General features: G+C 39.0%; 1 protein-coding gene across 2 annotated transcripts; it reads right to left on the reverse strand.

Moving 5' to 3' along the window:
* Window positions 1–2984: 2984 nt before the first annotated feature.
* On the reverse strand, window positions 2985–18060 carry znf711 (zinc finger protein 711). Of its 2 annotated transcripts, none has more exons than XM_077235662.1 (9): window positions 17879–18060; window positions 16593–16678; window positions 15686–15783; window positions 14070–14501; window positions 12751–12909; window positions 11705–11842; window positions 11294–11431; window positions 10666–10797; window positions 2985–8056 (listed from the first exon to the last, which is right to left on the reverse strand). In XM_077235662.1, the coding sequence occupies exons 3-9, from the start codon at window positions 15759–15761 to the stop codon at window positions 6879–6881; spliced, it is 2253 nt and encodes a 750-aa protein (XP_077091777.1). In that variant the 5' UTR covers window positions 15762–15783; window positions 16593–16678; window positions 17879–18060; the 3' UTR covers window positions 2985–6878. The 2 variants fall into 2 exon arrangements, with proteins under 2 accessions (XP_077091777.1, XP_077091776.1); XM_077235661.1 differs by having other exon boundaries at window positions 17875–18037.
* Between the last annotated feature and the right edge of the window lie 307 nt (window positions 18061–18367).

An 18367-nucleotide genomic window follows, 5' to 3' on the forward strand; every position in this document is an offset into this window, starting at 1 on the left:
ATCTGCATCTCCATAAAGTTGGTCAGCAGCAGGAAGCATGAAGTGCTCTAAAACTTCCTGGTACGGCTGCATTGACCTTGGACCTCAGAAAACACAGTGGACCAACACCAGCAGATGACATGGCACCCCAAACCATCACTGACTGTGGAAACTTTACACTGGACTAGGGATGGCGAAAACTAAAAATTTTCTTGACCGACCACCGAGCCTCATTAGCCGGTTGAAACCGGTTAACCGATTAGTTTAAAATATGCCACGCTATTTTAAATAACAGCCATTTGAGCCGCGCCTGCAATTTCGCAACTCTGTCGCATCTCTCTCTGTCTCTCGCTCACACACACACACAAACACCCCCGGGGCCGCCCTTCCACTCACGTCACTTTTTTTTAAATCCCCTACAGCGCGAAACATGAGTCCCGAGGAGCTTGTATGTAATCGGAGGACAAATGGCTCCTTAGTTTCGAAATGGTTTGGGTACAAGGTGATCGCGTTGAAAATAAAGGCGTTAGTCTAGCGTTAGAAGCTCATTTGAAACATTGCCGCGGCAAATTTAAGAAAATGACAGCGCCGAAGAGTATTTCGACAGCGGCGAAGAGCGCCGAAGAGCGCCGAAGCAGCGAAGAGCGCTTTAGTTTGAGGTAGTGCTAACAATAATAAAGAAAGATGATGATCATCATCACCTTATCTGTTACCACTGAAATGTAGATGTAATTTATTTACAAATCTAAGCCCATCTTATGTGGAATGTTGCCTAATAGACTGCAACACGATAAAACCAAAGGATAAAACAGGCACCTTCAGAATGTGTAAAAGACGCACCGGCCAAGGCAGGTCTAACTCACTGTGTGCCTTCTAATAACGGACAGAACAAGTCGCGTTTTAAGGTGATACAACATAGATGATGTAGGTCTACTGTATTTAAGCACTGTATCACACAAGTTGCAACTTACATCTGTGTCATTCTTTTTGGTGAAATGGTCCCACACACTACTTTTCTTTGCACGCTTCATCCTGTCGTCTGCCCTGGCTCTAACCTCCAGTGTTTAAGCCTGTAGCCTTTACTTTTCGCAAACCTTGTGAGTGCGCGAACCCAAACGCTGTTACCTCGCGCCAAATGTTTTTATTGGTTTATTAAGTACAAAAAGGCGAGTTATGAAAACGCAAGAGTTATGTCTGCACACGCAAGGTCTCTCGCTCGCTTACCTCTCTGCCGTGCGCGCGAATATCGTGAAGCACAATATCTGTGAAGCACAATATCTGTCTCGCATGCACGCTCGCTCTAGATAGATTACGGGATATTTTAACTAATTTGCGGTATAAGTAGTCGATCACGAGTGGCTCAACAGGTAGATATATAGATAAACTCATCTTTCAGGCATTTGACCGACCGGGTTGACACTTCAGCGTGAGAAATCGGGGGGGGTGGCGTGAGAGTGAGAATTGGGTCAATTGCGTGAGTCTCGCGCTCAATGCGTGAGAGTTGGCAGCCCTGATAATAGCCTAATTTAGAGATCTTCTTTTTTTTTTTTTTTACCGACAACAGACTACCGACAACTTTGATCGTTTAACGTTGATACGGTCAACCATCGGTCAAACGGTCATCGGTTAGCATCCATACACTGGACTTCAAGCAACGTGGATTCTGTGCCTCTCCTCTCTTCCTCCAGACTCTTGGACCTTGATTTCCAAAGGAAATGCAAAATTTACTTTCATCAGAGAACATAACTTTGGACCACTCAGCAGCAGTCCAGTCCTTTTTGTCTTTAGCCCAAGCGAGACGCTTCTGACACTGTGTCTTGTTCAAGAGTGGCTTGACACAAGGAATGCGACAGCTGAAACTCATGTCTTGCATACGTCTGTGAGTGGTGGTTCTTGAAGCACTGACTCCAGCTGCAGTCCACTCTTTGTGAATCTCCCCCACATTTTTGAATGGGGTTTGTTTCACAATCCTCTCCAGGATGCGGTTATCCCTATTGCTTGTACACTTTTTTCAACCACATCTTTTCCTTCCCTTCGCCTCTCTATTAATGTGCTTTGCTAAAGAGGCTGGCTGTTCACAGAGCTCTGTATCCATGACCTTTTGTGTTTTGCCCTCCTTGTGCAAGATGTCAATGGTCATCTTTTGGACAGCTGTCGAGTCAGCAGTCTTCCCCATGATTGTGTAGCCTACAGAACTAGACTGAGAGACCATTTAAAGGCCTTTGCAAGTGTTTTGAGCTGATTAGAGTGTGGCACCAGGTGTCTTCAATATTGAACCTTTCACAATATTCTAATTTTCTGAGATACTGATTTTTGGGTTTTCATTAGTTGTCAGTTATAATCATGAAAATTAAAAGGAATGAACACTTGAAATATATAATTCTGTGTGTAATGAATGAATATAATTTCCAAATTACACTTTTTGAATGGAATTACTGAAATCAACTTTTTGATGATATTCTAATTATATGACCAACATATGCATTTTAGATTTTGGAATAACTGAAAATGTATTTTGTTTTAAATCATCTTGAGATCCCCTTGAAGTTTGCTGAGTCCCCCTGGTTGAGGAGCACTGGCGTACGTGTATTCGAACAGTGGTCAAGAACTGTTTCTCAGTAAACATTGGCACACATGACTATTCACGGTGACATGGCTGCATATTTGTTTTGCAAAACCACTGGAAATTTTCAACAACAGGCAGATTAAGTTCACTACCTGACTAGCCATGTGTGTTCATGCTGTCATATAATTAAATAACAGTTTGTCTTTTCAGATCTTCCATCTCATGTCATGATGTCTATCGAGTGATAACTTGTTTCGTGCTTCAGAATTTCTGTTAAGGAAACATATTGATCCTCAATTGTGGGATTCTTTTAGAGAGCAAACATTTCAACCACATGAAGGATTCTGGGATTGAGTTAGCCCTTAAAATGAGCCCTGACTACTGAACTAGGGAGCTGAATGAGACACACATAGTAAGGTTATAGAACAGTGACAGAAAAGTATTTATGATTAACTTTAATGGCATAATACAACATTTATAATAAGCAGATTAAAACGATTTCCATTGAATTATGTAGACTTTTGTTAATTGTGTTACATCTGAAAAGTGCTATTTGCTAAATGTCAAGGAAATACCTGAGTGTGAACATTTCTGAAAAATCCTTTTTGAAAAGTATTTATTTTGATTCCTCCTCACCAGTAATCCACCTATCGCCAATACCAAAAAGAAAATAATTTAAATGCATGAATTTTATTTTCATGAAGAATGTTAATCTCCAACCACAACTGTAACAAACACAGCAACATCTACACTGCTCGCATACATTTCACCACTTGGTTTCTGCCAAACCACTGCCTGTACAGGTGAGTTTCGAACTATGGTTGGAATAATTCAAGAAGCCACAACAGTAATGGACCTCATTCACAAAACACAAGCAGAATTAATTTGTGAATCGCTCATAAAACGATTTCGCAAACTGCTGCAACAATTCAGTGCATAAATTTATGCAAGAATGGTTATACAAACTATATACACACACAGAGTTCTCCTTGTGATTCATGAATGACAGCCTGAGAGTAGAGTTGTCAAAAGTACCGACTTCAGTACCAAGTTGGTACTGAAATTTAAAAAATGTGACGATACCAGTATTTCCCCTTTAGCATTCTTAATGTTGTTGAACGGATTCTTAAACACCTCTGATTGGCAATTGTGTTCATGTGCTCAACATATCCGTCTCTGATTGGCTAAAGCATCAGAGATGTCTATTTACAACATGTTTTGGAAGCATTGATTATTGTAGCCAATCAGAGACGTAGATGTTGAGCGTGTGAACACAATGGCCAATCAGAGGTGTTTAAGTTCAACAGCGCTCAAAATGCTAAACGCTGGTATCCACAAATCTTGTTAAATTTTAGTGCCGACCAAAGTCGGTACTTTTGACAACACTACCTGAGTCTGATGACATGTAATTGTGCACATAAATAAGGTCCTAAGGATCAAATGATAACAGATTACTTTGTAAGTTCTTGATCAATTAAAAAATGTTCAGTTTTACTGCCTCTAACATAAAACAACCAATTTAATTGTGAATAAAGATGTCTATCACAAAAGCTAGATTTACAACATGCATTATGCTGAAATTTTAGTGATATTTCTTTCTGTGCAGACGACAAACCTTTAGAAGAGGTGTTTTGTAATTTCAAGAAACATAACTAATTGTTTTAATCATCCACTTTCACTAATTTGTTGCAACGTCCTTATGGCAGAGCTTATAATGGAGGCTTTTACGTGACAACATTGGACTGTTACATTAGGAAGTCTGACAATAACAACATGATTAACGAGTACAACCCTTTCTCCACCTCCACCCATGAATGAAATCCACGATGTACGGTACGCTGTGAAGTACTACAGTTGCTGGGTGCTGATGTTAACTACAGTCATATTACAAGTCCATAGCTATGCCAATTATTAGAGCTAGATATCAAGACATGCCTCTTTTGATCGATGAGGTCTTTTACTGGCGGGAAGTTGGATGTCTTCTGGTTTAGGATGATGCGTCTATGTTTGCCCACCCACTAAAAAAATAAATAATGCAGAAGTGACATTTTAAAAGCAAAAGGTGCTCTTTTGTTAATGTATACATCTATCATAGCACAACTGAAACTTGTTAAAAATATTCACAAATCGATTCATACTGAATTCAGTGCAAAAGAAATACATGTAAGGCATGACGCAGGAGATCCGAAATAATTGGCAGTATGTGCATGTTCGCCATGTTGTTACCGTTTCATTTTACATAAACATTGAATTTTGTAGTGGTATTCAGAGAGTTAAAGGATTAGTTCACTTAAAAAAAAAAACTTTTGCTGATAATTTACTCACCCCCATGTCATCCAAGATGTCCATGTCTTTCTTTCTTCAGTCGAAAAGAAACTAAGGTTTTTGATTAAAACATTCTAGGATTTTTCTCCATATAATGGACTTCAATGGGACCCAAACGGTTCAAGGTCCAAATGACAGTTTCAGTGCAGCTTCAAACGGCTTTAAAGGATATCAGACGATGAATAAGAGTTTTATCTAGTGAAACTATCGGTCATTTCAAAAATAAATAAAAAAGTTTAAGTTTTATAAGCACAAATGCTCGCCTTGCTCTGTTCTGTGATGCGCGTTCGTGGCGGCACGTATTACACAACTACGTTGAAAAGGTCACGCTTCAGTGTTTACAAATGTGAAGGAGGAGGACCACATACACATTCAAATGTCCTTGTCTCAGTTTACCGTTTTAAATGCCCATTTCGTGTGCGTATCCTGGGTGTTTTAATATTAAAAAGGCTAAAAGTATACATTTGTAAACACTGACTCGGTACTTCCGCTTACGTTAAGTATGACCTCTTCAACGTAATTGCGTACTACGTGCCGTACTACTAACCCAAAACTTAAACTTTTTTATTTATTTTTGAAATGGCTGATCGTTTCGCTAGATAAGACTCTTATTCATCGTCTGGTATCATTTAAAGCCATTTGAAGCTGCACTGAAACTTTCATTTGGACCTTGAACCGTTTGGGTCCCATTGAAGTCCATTATATGGAGAAAATACCTGGAATGTTTTCATCAAAAACCTTAATTTCTTTTCGACTGAAGAAAGAAAGACATGGACATCTTGGATGACATGGGGGTGAGTAAATTATCAGCAAAAGTTTTTTTTTAAAGTGAACTAATCCTTTAACAACAAATCGCATGATTCGTGAAGGAGTGCTCAAGACACTAGGATCGCAGAGAGCGAATGGTAAGGAAACGCTGGAAAGCACTGACTTAAATCATACAATTTCAGATACCACAAAAAAAATTGCTCAAATTAACATCATGATGGTTACAAAATGGTAAAAGGTACAGTAAAACCTGGACATACCAGTCAGTAAAATACATCTAATGATGAGAAAAACAGGAAAGTGAATCCGTAGTCAGGGTAGCGCCATATTTAATTGTTTTTTTTTAAATAAAGGCTGTGAGGGATAAAAATACAACATACCGATGGTTCATCTGATGAACCATCTTTCCCAAAGAATTTCAGCAGACAAAAACGTTTTGAAAGTTGCGAGTTTTAAAAGTGACATCTAGGATTCTTATACGGTGAATGCCATTGTAAAGACTTTAAGTCTGGCCTTGTTTTTATCTGCGTAAAATTCAATATGGTGTTTATCCTGACTAAGGCCTGTGATGATGGTCTGACCAGGAATTACCCATAAAAGAAAACTGTGTCATTATTTACTCCCCTCATGTTATTCCAATCCCTTGTCATTTTCTCCCATGGAACACATCATTGTGCTGCTTTTTACACACAAAGATACAAAAGTATTCAGTGACCAGGCACACAAACTTTTCCACACAGTAGCACAAACTACGTTTATGACACTTATATGGTGATCTTTCATCCTTTTTGAAGCTGACAGCCACTTGTCAGTTAATGAATGACAGCAGCATGAACCTTCTGTGAAACATCTTTTAAATTCTTCAAAAGAAAGTCAAATGTTTGGAACAACATGAGGGTGTGTAAATGACAACAGATTTAAAATTTTTGGGTGAACTATCCCTTTATTAGAGGATGTGATTTGCTTATAGCAACGTGGATATAAAAATATAGGCATTTGAGACCCTGAATGACTGTTTTCTTTACATTTCCTTTTCAGGGAAAGCAAAGGCTGCGAGAGGTGTTACATGAAAACTTTGACCAAGACCATATTGTTAGCCACTTATTGTTACACGACTCAGTTTTGATTGGTTTCTTTACATGTAAGCGGAACATTAAATAAGAAGGTTGTTGAATGCAGGCCATCTAAGTGACATATGCAGCTGTAGAGCGTCGGATCTTGTTTTGGGGATGAAAGAGCATCATAGTAGGGTTTCTTTATGATGTCGCATTATATGTTGGTTCTTTTCCGATGGTCGCCTGAAACCCTTCTTGCAATAGTCACACCTGTGTGGATACTCTTTTGTGTGGATGGATATGACATGCCGTTTGAAACCTGAAGCGTCCGTAGTGTTGTACTCGCAATACTGGCATTGATAGACCTTGCGACCACTGTGAGTCTTCATGTGCTTTTTAAGTTCGTTCTGATGCCTAAAGCCGCGTTTGCAACGCTTGCATTTAAATGGCAAGTCCTTGGTGTGAACCGACAAAATGTGGCGGCTTAATGTGAAGGGGTCCGATGTCTTAAAATCACAGTGCCGGCACTGGTGTACTTTATTCCCCTTGTGCGTTTCAGCGTGTTTTTTCAGTTCGGAGGGTCTGTGAAAGCCCTTCTCACACACATCACACTTGTGAGGAAAGTCTTTAGTGTGCACTGAGATGACATGACGCTTCAAGTCACTGGAATTGGTGCTTTTGTGTTCGCAGTGCGGACATTGGTGATTCTTATGACCCTGGAAAATCTCAGTGTGTGTCTGGAGCTCCTTATCGTCTGCGAACGCCTGTGGGCAATGGCCACACTTAAAGGGCAGTTCTGCCCCGTGTTTGCTCTTTATATGAGTCTTTAAGTTGGACTGATCGGCACAACGGAAGTCGCAGTGCTGGCAGTGGTAGGGCTTCTCACCTGTGTGGGTCCGCATGTGCTTCTTAAGCTCAGAAGGGTGGCGGAAGCCCTTGGCACACTCCACGCAGACATGTGCAAAGTTTTTGCTGTGCACAGCCAGCAAATGGCGGTTCAGGAGTCCCTGTTCGGCGGTCTCGTACTCGCAGTACTTGCACTTGTGCAGCTTGGGCTCCTTGTCACGCAGTATGAGTTTGTTGGAGCTGAGCGGGCTGGCCTCGTGATAGCGCCGCGTGTATTCCGTGTACTCAGGGATCTTCTCGTTCTTAATGATGAGCTTGTGGCTTTCCAGATGGTTGTGGAAACTCACCTTCTTGTTGGTGGTGAAGTCACAGTCGGTGCACTGGTACTTCTTCTTGAACATGTGGTCTGGGTGATTCTTCATGTGGCGTTTGAGGAAACCCCGTGATTTGAACTTCTTGCCGCAGATGTGGCAGGGGTAGACGGTCAGGGGCTGCCCATCAGGACCAATGATTACAGCTAAAACAGAGGAGCACATGCTGAAAATAGTCAACATTTTACTTCTGTAGCGCACTTTAGTGGCGAGACAAAGGAAGGAGTACAGTGAAACACTGATACCAACATCCTTTTTAAGAAAGGACTTTTGAGCAGGGTATAGAGGTCAAATTCACCCTCGAGAACATCTCAACATCCCAATGGTGATGCTTATTTTTCAATCTATCATTATTTGGTATTATTGCCCTATGACATAAAAGTTAATTGGAATTAATGCTCAGACACCCAGTGTAGCAATATTGCAATCATGCTTTCAAATTATTTTTTTACTAAATATGGGTCAACAACATATAACTAAATCCTCACATTTTGAAATTTATGTTTAAAAAGGAAAACATTTTATTTTTCCCCCCAACATGCAAGTATTTTACTGTAATTTCTTATTTCTGTGCTAGATGAACACACTTAAGTTTGTTCTAGTCGATAACAAATTATATAGTTATGAATGTATATATATATATATATATATATATATATATATATATATATATATATATATATTTTCATAACTATATTGTGAACTATATTGTGATACTAATATATATATATACACTTTTATATATATATATATATATACTAATATATATATATATATATATATATTTATTAGTTATGAAAATAAGGTTCTTACAACAGGATTTTAGATTACATTAATAGCAATACCACTGATAAAAATGTCAGCATCACTGCAACTATCAGTGGTTTACTAGCCTAGGTAAAAAGTTCTCAAGCTTATTGAAGACAAGTAAAAAATAAAAACAAAGGACAAATAAATACAATAGAACAAAGATACAAATGAAACAGAGTGCTTTACTGTTAGATAGACCTACCTGAAAAAAACTTGAAGAAACATTACAGAATTCAATGATCAAATGTAAAAAAAAAAAAAAATTAAAACACTAGTCATCACACATACACACACTGATTCGTATTAAAAGCCACAAAGGTGCTTCAGCTGAAATCAGCGAGTGATTTTCTGTTTTTCTTTTATCGTTTTATTATTATTATTCATGACACAGAGAGCAGATTTATTAGGCCGCTGTTACTTTAAGACCGAATGCACAGATCTAATATATTGACAAACACCTTGTTTTCTCTAAACTGTTTACGTTACACTTAAAACAAAACCAATTGTGTTTACTAGGATCTTGGGCATTTTGACAAATTATTTTTATAACCACTGGCTTCATAAAAAAAAAACATTTAAATGGGAAAAAATACATTATCAATATGAATAGTCTAAGATTAAATTACAGTATTAACTTTTGGCAGGTTAAGGAAAGGCTGTAAAAAAACAAAAATCCCAGAATAGTTATTTTGCCAGGTGATATTAGTCAAACAGAAAAGTAATTTAGTGATACTGTGATGAAAGATTAAGACAACAAACTTTTCTCTCTTTGTGGAATAACATGAGTCCAACAACTCATGATATTGTTATGTGGTCAATTTGAGTTCATGTTGACTTAAAGTGTCACGAAACCCCCATATGTCTATGTGGTGTTTTTTTAATATTCTTTAAGACAAACTATGTACAGATTTATTCAAGTCAACAGCATTGCTGAGTATTTTCTCCTTAAAACTGCAGTGAACCAAAGACTCAAAAACAAGGTTTGAAATCGCTGGCGTTTCTGACGTCACAAACTACCTTGTAACCAATCAGATCAACGTGTGATCGTCAACGAGTGGATCTCTGAGCTGAGTAAGTGAGTGGAGGCGGGGCTAATTTGCATATTCATGAAACCACGCATACTAAATGAGGCATGGTTGTAGAGTCACATTCAAGCTATTTTGAGGCATGAATTTTATTTTATTTTTCAAGGAACATTTTTTTTGTTTATGATCAGACGTACGGATGTATCAGTGTCCTTATTTATACATATACATTTAATTTGATGAAGAACTGATGAAATATGTGCGCATACAAGGTTCTGTTTATGTTTAGAGCACTAGACTCAAGTATATGAAAAATGTCTTAAACAACTTGAAACAGGCTTCCTCTGGTCCGTATATGATATATGATCCACTTGGCGAGTGTTGTTAAATTCATCGCATCATTCCGCGCAGAAAAATGTAATATTGTTACACTCATATTTCCCACGTGTTTGAAGTCAAACTCCAGCACTAAACGCATCTCGGGGAAAATGCAAACAACACTTTTGTGTTGTCGCACATAGGAAACAAGCACTTACGACCCATGTCTATAAACAATGAGGGAAGACAAACGCGACAGAAGTGATACTGTCTCATGAGAAAATGATTGAATGAGCTCTTCGTCATGAATACATATGCAGAGAAGCACTCAGAAACGGATGATGTCACTTCATTCATCCAGCCCCTACTGGAGCCCTGGCAGCCAATCGGCAGCCAGACGGTGCTTTGACTTTGCTTTTCAAACCGGAAGTACGAAAAAATTCAAAAAATATCTTATTTTCACTTATGGATTAACTTAATGAGTACATTTAGTGTTTTCAATGATGTGCAGCCTGGACATATCCGTTTCACATCTCAAAAAATGTCTTTTGGGGTTTCATGACCCTTTATAAACAGTTTCTGGCACTAGCAGAAGATCATACCTGTCTGGCACTGGCGTGTCTCTCCCCTCCTCTTCTTCTTGATCTTTTGCTTAAGAGCTCGGCTTGAGCTGATGCTGTCAGAGATCTGCAGGTAGGGAGTGCCTGCACCGTTCTTACTCTCTAGACTGCTTCCTGTAGGAAAGCCATGACTGGTAAGGTGTTTGCATCTGACATTTACACCCTATAAATGCACTAAAAGGAAAGGAGAATGTTTTTTATAAATGTTAAGTTAAGGTAATTACCAAAAATGAAAATTCTGTCATCGGTTTTTCGCAGGGTTTTCCAATCAAGGGTTTCGCTAGCCCTTGGGTGTGAGTTGATTAAAAGCTAATAATTAATTAAATCAAAAAATTTAAATAAATAAGGCTGCACAGTTAATCGGAATAAAACTGAAATCGCCATATGGCTAAGTTCAAATATCGCAAAGACGGGGACTCGGCTGACAAAGCTGTTCTGGAGACCCTGAGCTAATGTACGCCTTCAGAAGACTTTACAAGAGTCATAATTAGAGTCCAATACTAGGGTAGGATGGTAGTGCTGTTCCGAATTCAGACAGAATTTTAATTTTTGGGTGGACTATTAATTTAAAGCAATTTGTATCTCTGCCTGCAACAAAAAAGTGAAGGACCATAAGCAGTTGCCCAGGCCGCAGGAACAAAGCTCTTGTTAACTGGTGTGTCCTCCAGTTGCGCTTCTGCGATACCAGCAGCCTCCTCCTCCCCAACAATGACCTCCATATACACCTGGTCAGTCATCTCCGAACAGTCTACAGTCAGGACAGAGTATAACATAAGCACATTTTTTGACATGCTGTAGGCACATGTAAAGGTCCTTGCACACTGAGTCCGAAATTTTTATATTCGTTTTTTCTTATTCATCATTCGGTGGATGTGAATGGTCAAAACACCTCTCAAAATGCAGAAAATTGAACCCGATCCTAACTTTTTTTAGAGGCAGTGTGTAAACGTGATTGACAACGTGAGGCCATATTTATGTCTTAACGTGTGAAAATTTCAGATGAGGATTTGCCAGAACTCACTGATATCCTCGTCTCCATGGCAGGCATCCTTCACAGCCATGTAGACCATCTTCTCTCTGGGCAGCCGGCCTGAGACCACTGGCTCCAGCACCGCGTGCCCATTGGGAAAATCACTTTCTGCTACCACCTCTGTGCTGCCTACAACACCATACAAACATATTCACCTCACAGGGCATGAATGGAGAATCAAAATGTCCTTGAATTGTGCAGCCCTAGTGTAGAGTAAACTCTTAGTAAATATCATAAAATTTCTAATCGCGATTGCGGTTGCCACGATTACGTAATCGCTCAAAGCCTTGATAACATACTAACTTCTAACTCATTCTCACTCTTATCACATGGAAGAGCGAACTCTGCACCCTTCCTATTGCCCTTTCCGTAAAATATTGTATTAATTTTCTGAAAAGAAGAAATAAAAAAATATGGGGAAATATATTACTGCAACTCCACTGTGGTACAGCGTTGCAATAAGGAAACATTGATATTTTCTCAATTTACAGTAAAACTAAGACAAAGCTGATTTGTGAATAAAAATATCTAATTTACTTATCAAAGATGCAGCAAAAAAAAAAAGAAGAGATGTTTAGAAATGAGGTTAATAGAGTAATTTCTGGAGCACGACGGGTGTCTCTGTGTGAGGGTGACAGTGGGGAAGAGTGTTTTGGAGGGACATTCAAATGTCATGTGACTTAAAACTGCACATCATTGACTACCTTAAAGGGATAGTTCACCCGAAAATGAAATGTACCCAATGATTTAGTCACCCTCAAGTCATCATATATGACATATATGACATTCTTCTTTCAGACGAATACAATCTTGGATGAATCCTAGGATGGCTTGAGGGTGAGTAAATCATGAGCTAATTTTCATTTTTGGGTGAATTAAACCTTTAAGGCGTCTCCTTTTAATTCCTCTGGTGTAATATATTGTATGTATTTGTGAATAAGGAAATGAGTAGAAATTAATTGTTGCCATATGGCAACGCCTCTCAATAACAGTGAGAGTATGAGTAGTAGCATATATATCTGAAATGTGTTCCTTACCAATTTCCACATCTTCATCTCCATCGGCCTTAAAGATGTAAACTTTGATGACCTCAGAGCTGAACTCGTCCTCTTTCGAGCCGTCGTCATCTTGGCCCACATCTGCACTGATCTTTAAAGATGCGTCTCCAATGTCTAGCTTTTCCCCAACCTCATCCACTGCAAAGAAGCCAAATATCAAACATTGCTGTGGATCCAATCAATCCAATAGGGCAAACACCCTTGTACTTCGCTTCAACCTTTTCAAACTTTATGAATGATTATTTTATAGAAGGTTCCAGTAGGGCTGGGGCGGTATGGATTTTTTCTAACCGCGGTTGAAAAGCAAGATATTCCCGCAGTATATCGGTAAAGCGCTTTAAATACAAAGAAAAAGATACGCTTGAAATAATTTAAGATGGGTCACACATGATTTTGACCACTTTATTAAGTTTTGTTTTGTAGAAAGGCTTTCTTTAAATTAAATTTTGTTTTGTATAAATTGAATCTTAATTTTAATCACGGTTTCATTAACCCTCTGCCTGGAATTAATAAATAAGAAGCAAATATAGCAGACATATAATCAGGAGGAAGTGGAGGCGCGGGCGCGATCTCTTGCGCGTGAACTGGAGCTAGTCTCATAAATGAACTCGCCTCACAGACATGAGAAATACATAGAAAGCTTAATGTCTACTTTTAAACAAAATTCAAAACGAAATGATAAAGTTTTAGGTTAGGTAAGGTCAGGTTTGCCGATGTGCGTTATAGGCTATTTATTTATTTATTTTTATCCCTGTGTGCCGATCAGAGAATTAGTTCACTGCTGATATTCTGGGGATACAACATAGGCAATTGGCTATACTAGGGACTTTAGCCTTTAAATATCTTTGCTGCATTGGATCAGTCTGCTTTCTAGAACAGCCAAGAGCTTTCTAGCCTCGCGGCAGCAGCGTCTCGCATCGCTCATAGACCTTAAAAGAGTCAGCGCCGTGGATTAGGTTTCGAAAATTGATAAAAAAACTTTGATGCGGACAGATGAGTGTTGTGATGCGGTTGTGGATGAAATTGCCTAATAATAGCCCATTCACGCATCTCTAATACAAATGGAATGTTATGGCGTCATGCAACATTGCGCTCCCCAACTCACGAAAGATCGGATTTGCTCCATCTTTTGATAAGTGCCATCTGAGGTTAAAAACTAAGCTCAGAATCGATTCAAAGGAGAATCGCGATGCATTCGGAAAATCTCAGAATAAATCCAGAATAATTTCTCGATTCACGATGCATGGATTTATTGTCCCAGCCCTACAATCCAAGCTGGCATGTAAAAGAAAACTCACAGGAAATCATGAGGTAGTCCTCTGAAGTGCTCTTCACATCCTCCTCATCGTCCACTTTAATAGTGACATCAGACGGCATGGTGTCATGTGACTGTATGACCGTCTCTGAGTCCGACACCATGACTTCTGCAGACACCAGGTCGTGATCCAGCGGACTCTGATCGTGAGGTGACATGAGGTCCGCCACGAACACCTGATCAGGCTCCGTCTCCAGGGCCTCTTGGATGGCCACCTCGGCCCCCAGGATAGACTCAGACAGGATCACTCCCTCAGTGGTGATGACGTCCTCGTGACAGATGTCAGGCCCTTCCACCACTTCAGCTTCGAGGTCAGTCTCCAGCATGATGCCCTCATCCGAGATCATCACGGCCTCCGGCACCGACACCACTATGTGATCGCCGTCGATGTGGGCCATGCCACCCATCCCTGCAACTGCACGAGAGAATAACACAACAAACAAGTTTACACAACTGACAAAGCATTTAATGTGGTGGTTCATAAATATTGTTTCGTTTTTCATTATCGGGATAGTTCACCCCCAAAAATGCAAAGTCTTATGGGTTTGGAAAGGCATGAGAGTGATTCCTTTGAGGTTATTGTTTTATTCGTGTGGACTTCATTATCATGGGATTACAACGATTATTACAACTTTACAGTTTTATAAATCAAGTTTTTTTTTTTTTATCTTATTCTTAACTATAATAATTTATTATAGTTAAGATTTATATAAAAAAAATATATATTTATGAGGGGAAATATAGACATTACAGCAGCATAAACAAGACAAAAACAAATAGTACACTTAAAGGGGAACTTGGCAACTATTTCAACTTATAAATAAAACGTTTAGAAATCATTTGGATGGTTCAATAACTTGTTGCGGTGAGAATGGTGACTTTCCCCGCTCCCCCCAACGTTCCCAGGTGGAAAACCAACCTTTCAACATGGAGACTAACGTCCCGGTAAGTTGGAAATAGGAAGCCTCGTGAGAAGCGAGAACGAGCGAGAAACACAAACTGCTTTACGGCAATTCGACAAACACACACGCCACCCTCAATACCGGTTAGCCACGCCGGCTAGCTATAGCTATAGATAAAGTTGGCCGGCTCTGATAATAACAAATGCACATGAGCAGCGGTAGAAAGGGGGAGGAGGGGCCGCAAGTGCGTTTTTTTTTACGACAGTGTAGTGAAATATACGCCTCACAGCTGTAGGGGGAGCTCGTTGAGAAAACATGCGTCAACAAAAGTGAAAATCAGCGAAGAAATGGCTAGAGTTGCCAAGTATTCTGAAGATAAATTATGTAGGAAGAAGAAAAAACATCATAACAGATATATCATCAAATATGAATGAAAAAAGATTAATAAATACCCAAAATAAGTATATGAGTAAATATACTCTCCTAAAAAAATCAAATAAATAGGCTAGTTATTGTTCTAGGGGTAAACACTCAGTATTTATTCACATAGGCCTACATCAAAACACAAACCAAAAATCATGAGGTTGAAAGACTTTGATCCTTTTATAGAGTTCTTACTATAATTAGTCAATGTCATAACCTAAAATAAGCCAAACATCATGCAATTAATTGACTCATTTTAATGATGGTGCCTTACCAAAATCTGACATTATCATTGTATGGGGCATTTTCAAATCCTTGTGAAGCTCCAGGATCCCTCCACCGTGATCCATTATCTGTGATTTTTCCACAATACTGTAAAAGTGAAAACATAACAAAAAAAGGACTGCTAAATGAGGAATGTGATGAAAATATAAATCATCAAATGAAATTGTGGCTGCCCCCGACTAATGATTTTTCTAGTCGACTAGTAGCCATTCATTTAAGTCATTAGTCGACTAATCACGTTTATAATAATTTAAATTATATATATATATATATATATATATATATATATATATATATATATATATATATATATATATACACTAGGGGTGGGGGGGTGAGGGGGGGGCGTAATATAGCCTATTCCGCACTCGAGCGCACACATAAAGCTTGCCGCAAAGCACAGGCAAAAGTATTGATAATGAATGTGTCAAAAAAAAATAGCAAGGAGACGTTTGAATTATTTATTAATTAACTAGTGTTTTCCGAGTCAGTGTCGGTTGCAAAGATGAAGTTGATGATGCTGACTCGTCATCTCTGAAGTAGCCTATAGTGGACGCGCCTTTTGCTACTTAGGTGTTTTTTAAATGGAAAGCCATATTTGAGGTCGACAGATGAAAGGCAAACGTTTAGATTTCCTGCAAGACACACTGGAGTTAACAAGGACCCGCCGTTAAGGTTGTCCCTTACAGACACTTTTTTTTTACGACTAACAAAATTCTGGTTGACTAAGCCTCTTCTCATTGAATATTAGGGGGCAGCCCAACACAAAATGACAGAAAATTCAATCCAACACACTGAACTCATACTAATACTCATTAAGCAACTCATTTTTCAAAAAGGTTTTCTTTTCGAATCACAAGCAAACGGCACTGTGAGAAAACTGCTATTTAACAAACCTTTACATTTGACAGTAGTTCCCTTCACATAAAAGTGTCACAAATATTAAGAAAAACTGTGAATCTGGCATCTGGGAGGAAAGTGTCTGAAAGATACAAAAGAGACAATGGAATGAAATGCATATAACATTTATAGAATTAAAGTATTTTTAATTTCTTTTTATAACTTATAACTCCAAATTCTTGTTTGTGTTTCCAAATATAAAAAGCGGAGAGAATAAAATATCCTAAAACATAAAATAAAGAATTCAAGCACAGTAGCAAAATAAAACGATTTATAAACATGTATAAACTGTGTTTATCATTCAGAAAGTTCACATTGCAGTAATTTCTTAACATTATAATAATAACCTTAATAACATTTATATAAATATAAAACACAGAAAATAATAATTTAATTTGATATCAAGAAAGTGGTTGATTATTATAAATTAATCGTAACCGCTTAATATTACATTAGACTTCATTAGGAATTACAACGTAAGTTAACGTCAATTCTGTGAGGGGGTTTCCAACATGACGTCATATCTCTATTTGTGGGGGGAAATTGAGTACTATATGTTTACGGTCACTAAAAAGAGTGCCATAAGTATAACGCATTATTTTTAAATGATTGCCATGTCTGAAAAAGTGCGAACTCGTTGTCAGCGCTACGCTCATTACATTGATTATGTTTAAGTGATTATATTAACTCCATCAGGTGACTGGAACAGACAGTGCCGTTACCACGTGACTCTGATATACGGATGATCCTTCGCCATAGTAGGCTTAGTAATTGAGCGTACTAGTCCATGTGACAGTTCAATCGAAACAAAGTTTTGATTGTTATATTGACTCAGTACAGCTAAAAACATTTACAAAATATAACGTCGAAATTGCTTTACGTAAAGAACCGAATTCTCCTGGAATATTAGTTAACAGTTTGCGCAAATGCAGCCGCGTTACTGCGCCATCTTGCCCTCCGCCATTACACCACATGCTAAACGGCTAATAGCATTAGCTAACGAATATGTCAACATGTATTTGAATACAACACAAACCGAAGTATCACAAAAACTTGCAACCCTGACGCAATTTCTGCATTTACTTCGTATATGACTGGTTTATGCGTCAAAAGCGAGACGCACGATCGTTATTTTCGCTAGTTTTGCGTAGGGTCAGGTTAGCAGGAGCGCGCGCTGGGCGCTTCCTCGCGCTTGAACACAACACCAGGCCCACGCAGGCCGACTGGGCCGACGGCCACCGTTTCATACACACGCTGCACAAATCCAGAACGCTTTACCTACACCGTGACTGCCTTCAGAGCGTTGATGAGTTTCCGATCCCCTCGAAATTGTCGTAATTTATTATAGTTAATTTTCCAACGGTAGCACTACTGCGGCCTGTACATTTGAGGATCCTCGACCGCTCTTTCCCAGGCCTGAGGCCTGAGCCAATCACGCTCCTCGATTCGTCGCCTCCGCCAATCAGATTGCTCGTTTCTAAGCCTTGGCCAATCAGAATGTTCGTTGACAACAGCAGCGGGTGGGGCAGAGCCAACGCGCGGCACCTTTACGTCACCTCATACGACAACATTGCGCTATGTCTACCTAAATAAGTTACGGTGCAAGTGGCGTTATGGTGTAATTAATTAAAAATGCTCTCACACACTTATACTATCCTCCTCCCTTCTGTACGTTTGCACGCTCAAACAACACAACGCATACACTTTAAATGTATTTTGGTTGGTTTTGATAACATTAAAACATGGAGTTTGTAATGTGTTAGTGTTTTAG

Source organism: Siphateles boraxobius, unplaced genomic scaffold (assembly GCF_051911475.1).
Source record: "Siphateles boraxobius isolate OS27281-9 unplaced genomic scaffold, OSU_SipBor_1 2, whole genome shotgun sequence".
Lineage (NCBI taxonomy): Eukaryota > Metazoa > Chordata > Actinopteri > Cypriniformes > Leuciscidae > Siphateles > Siphateles boraxobius.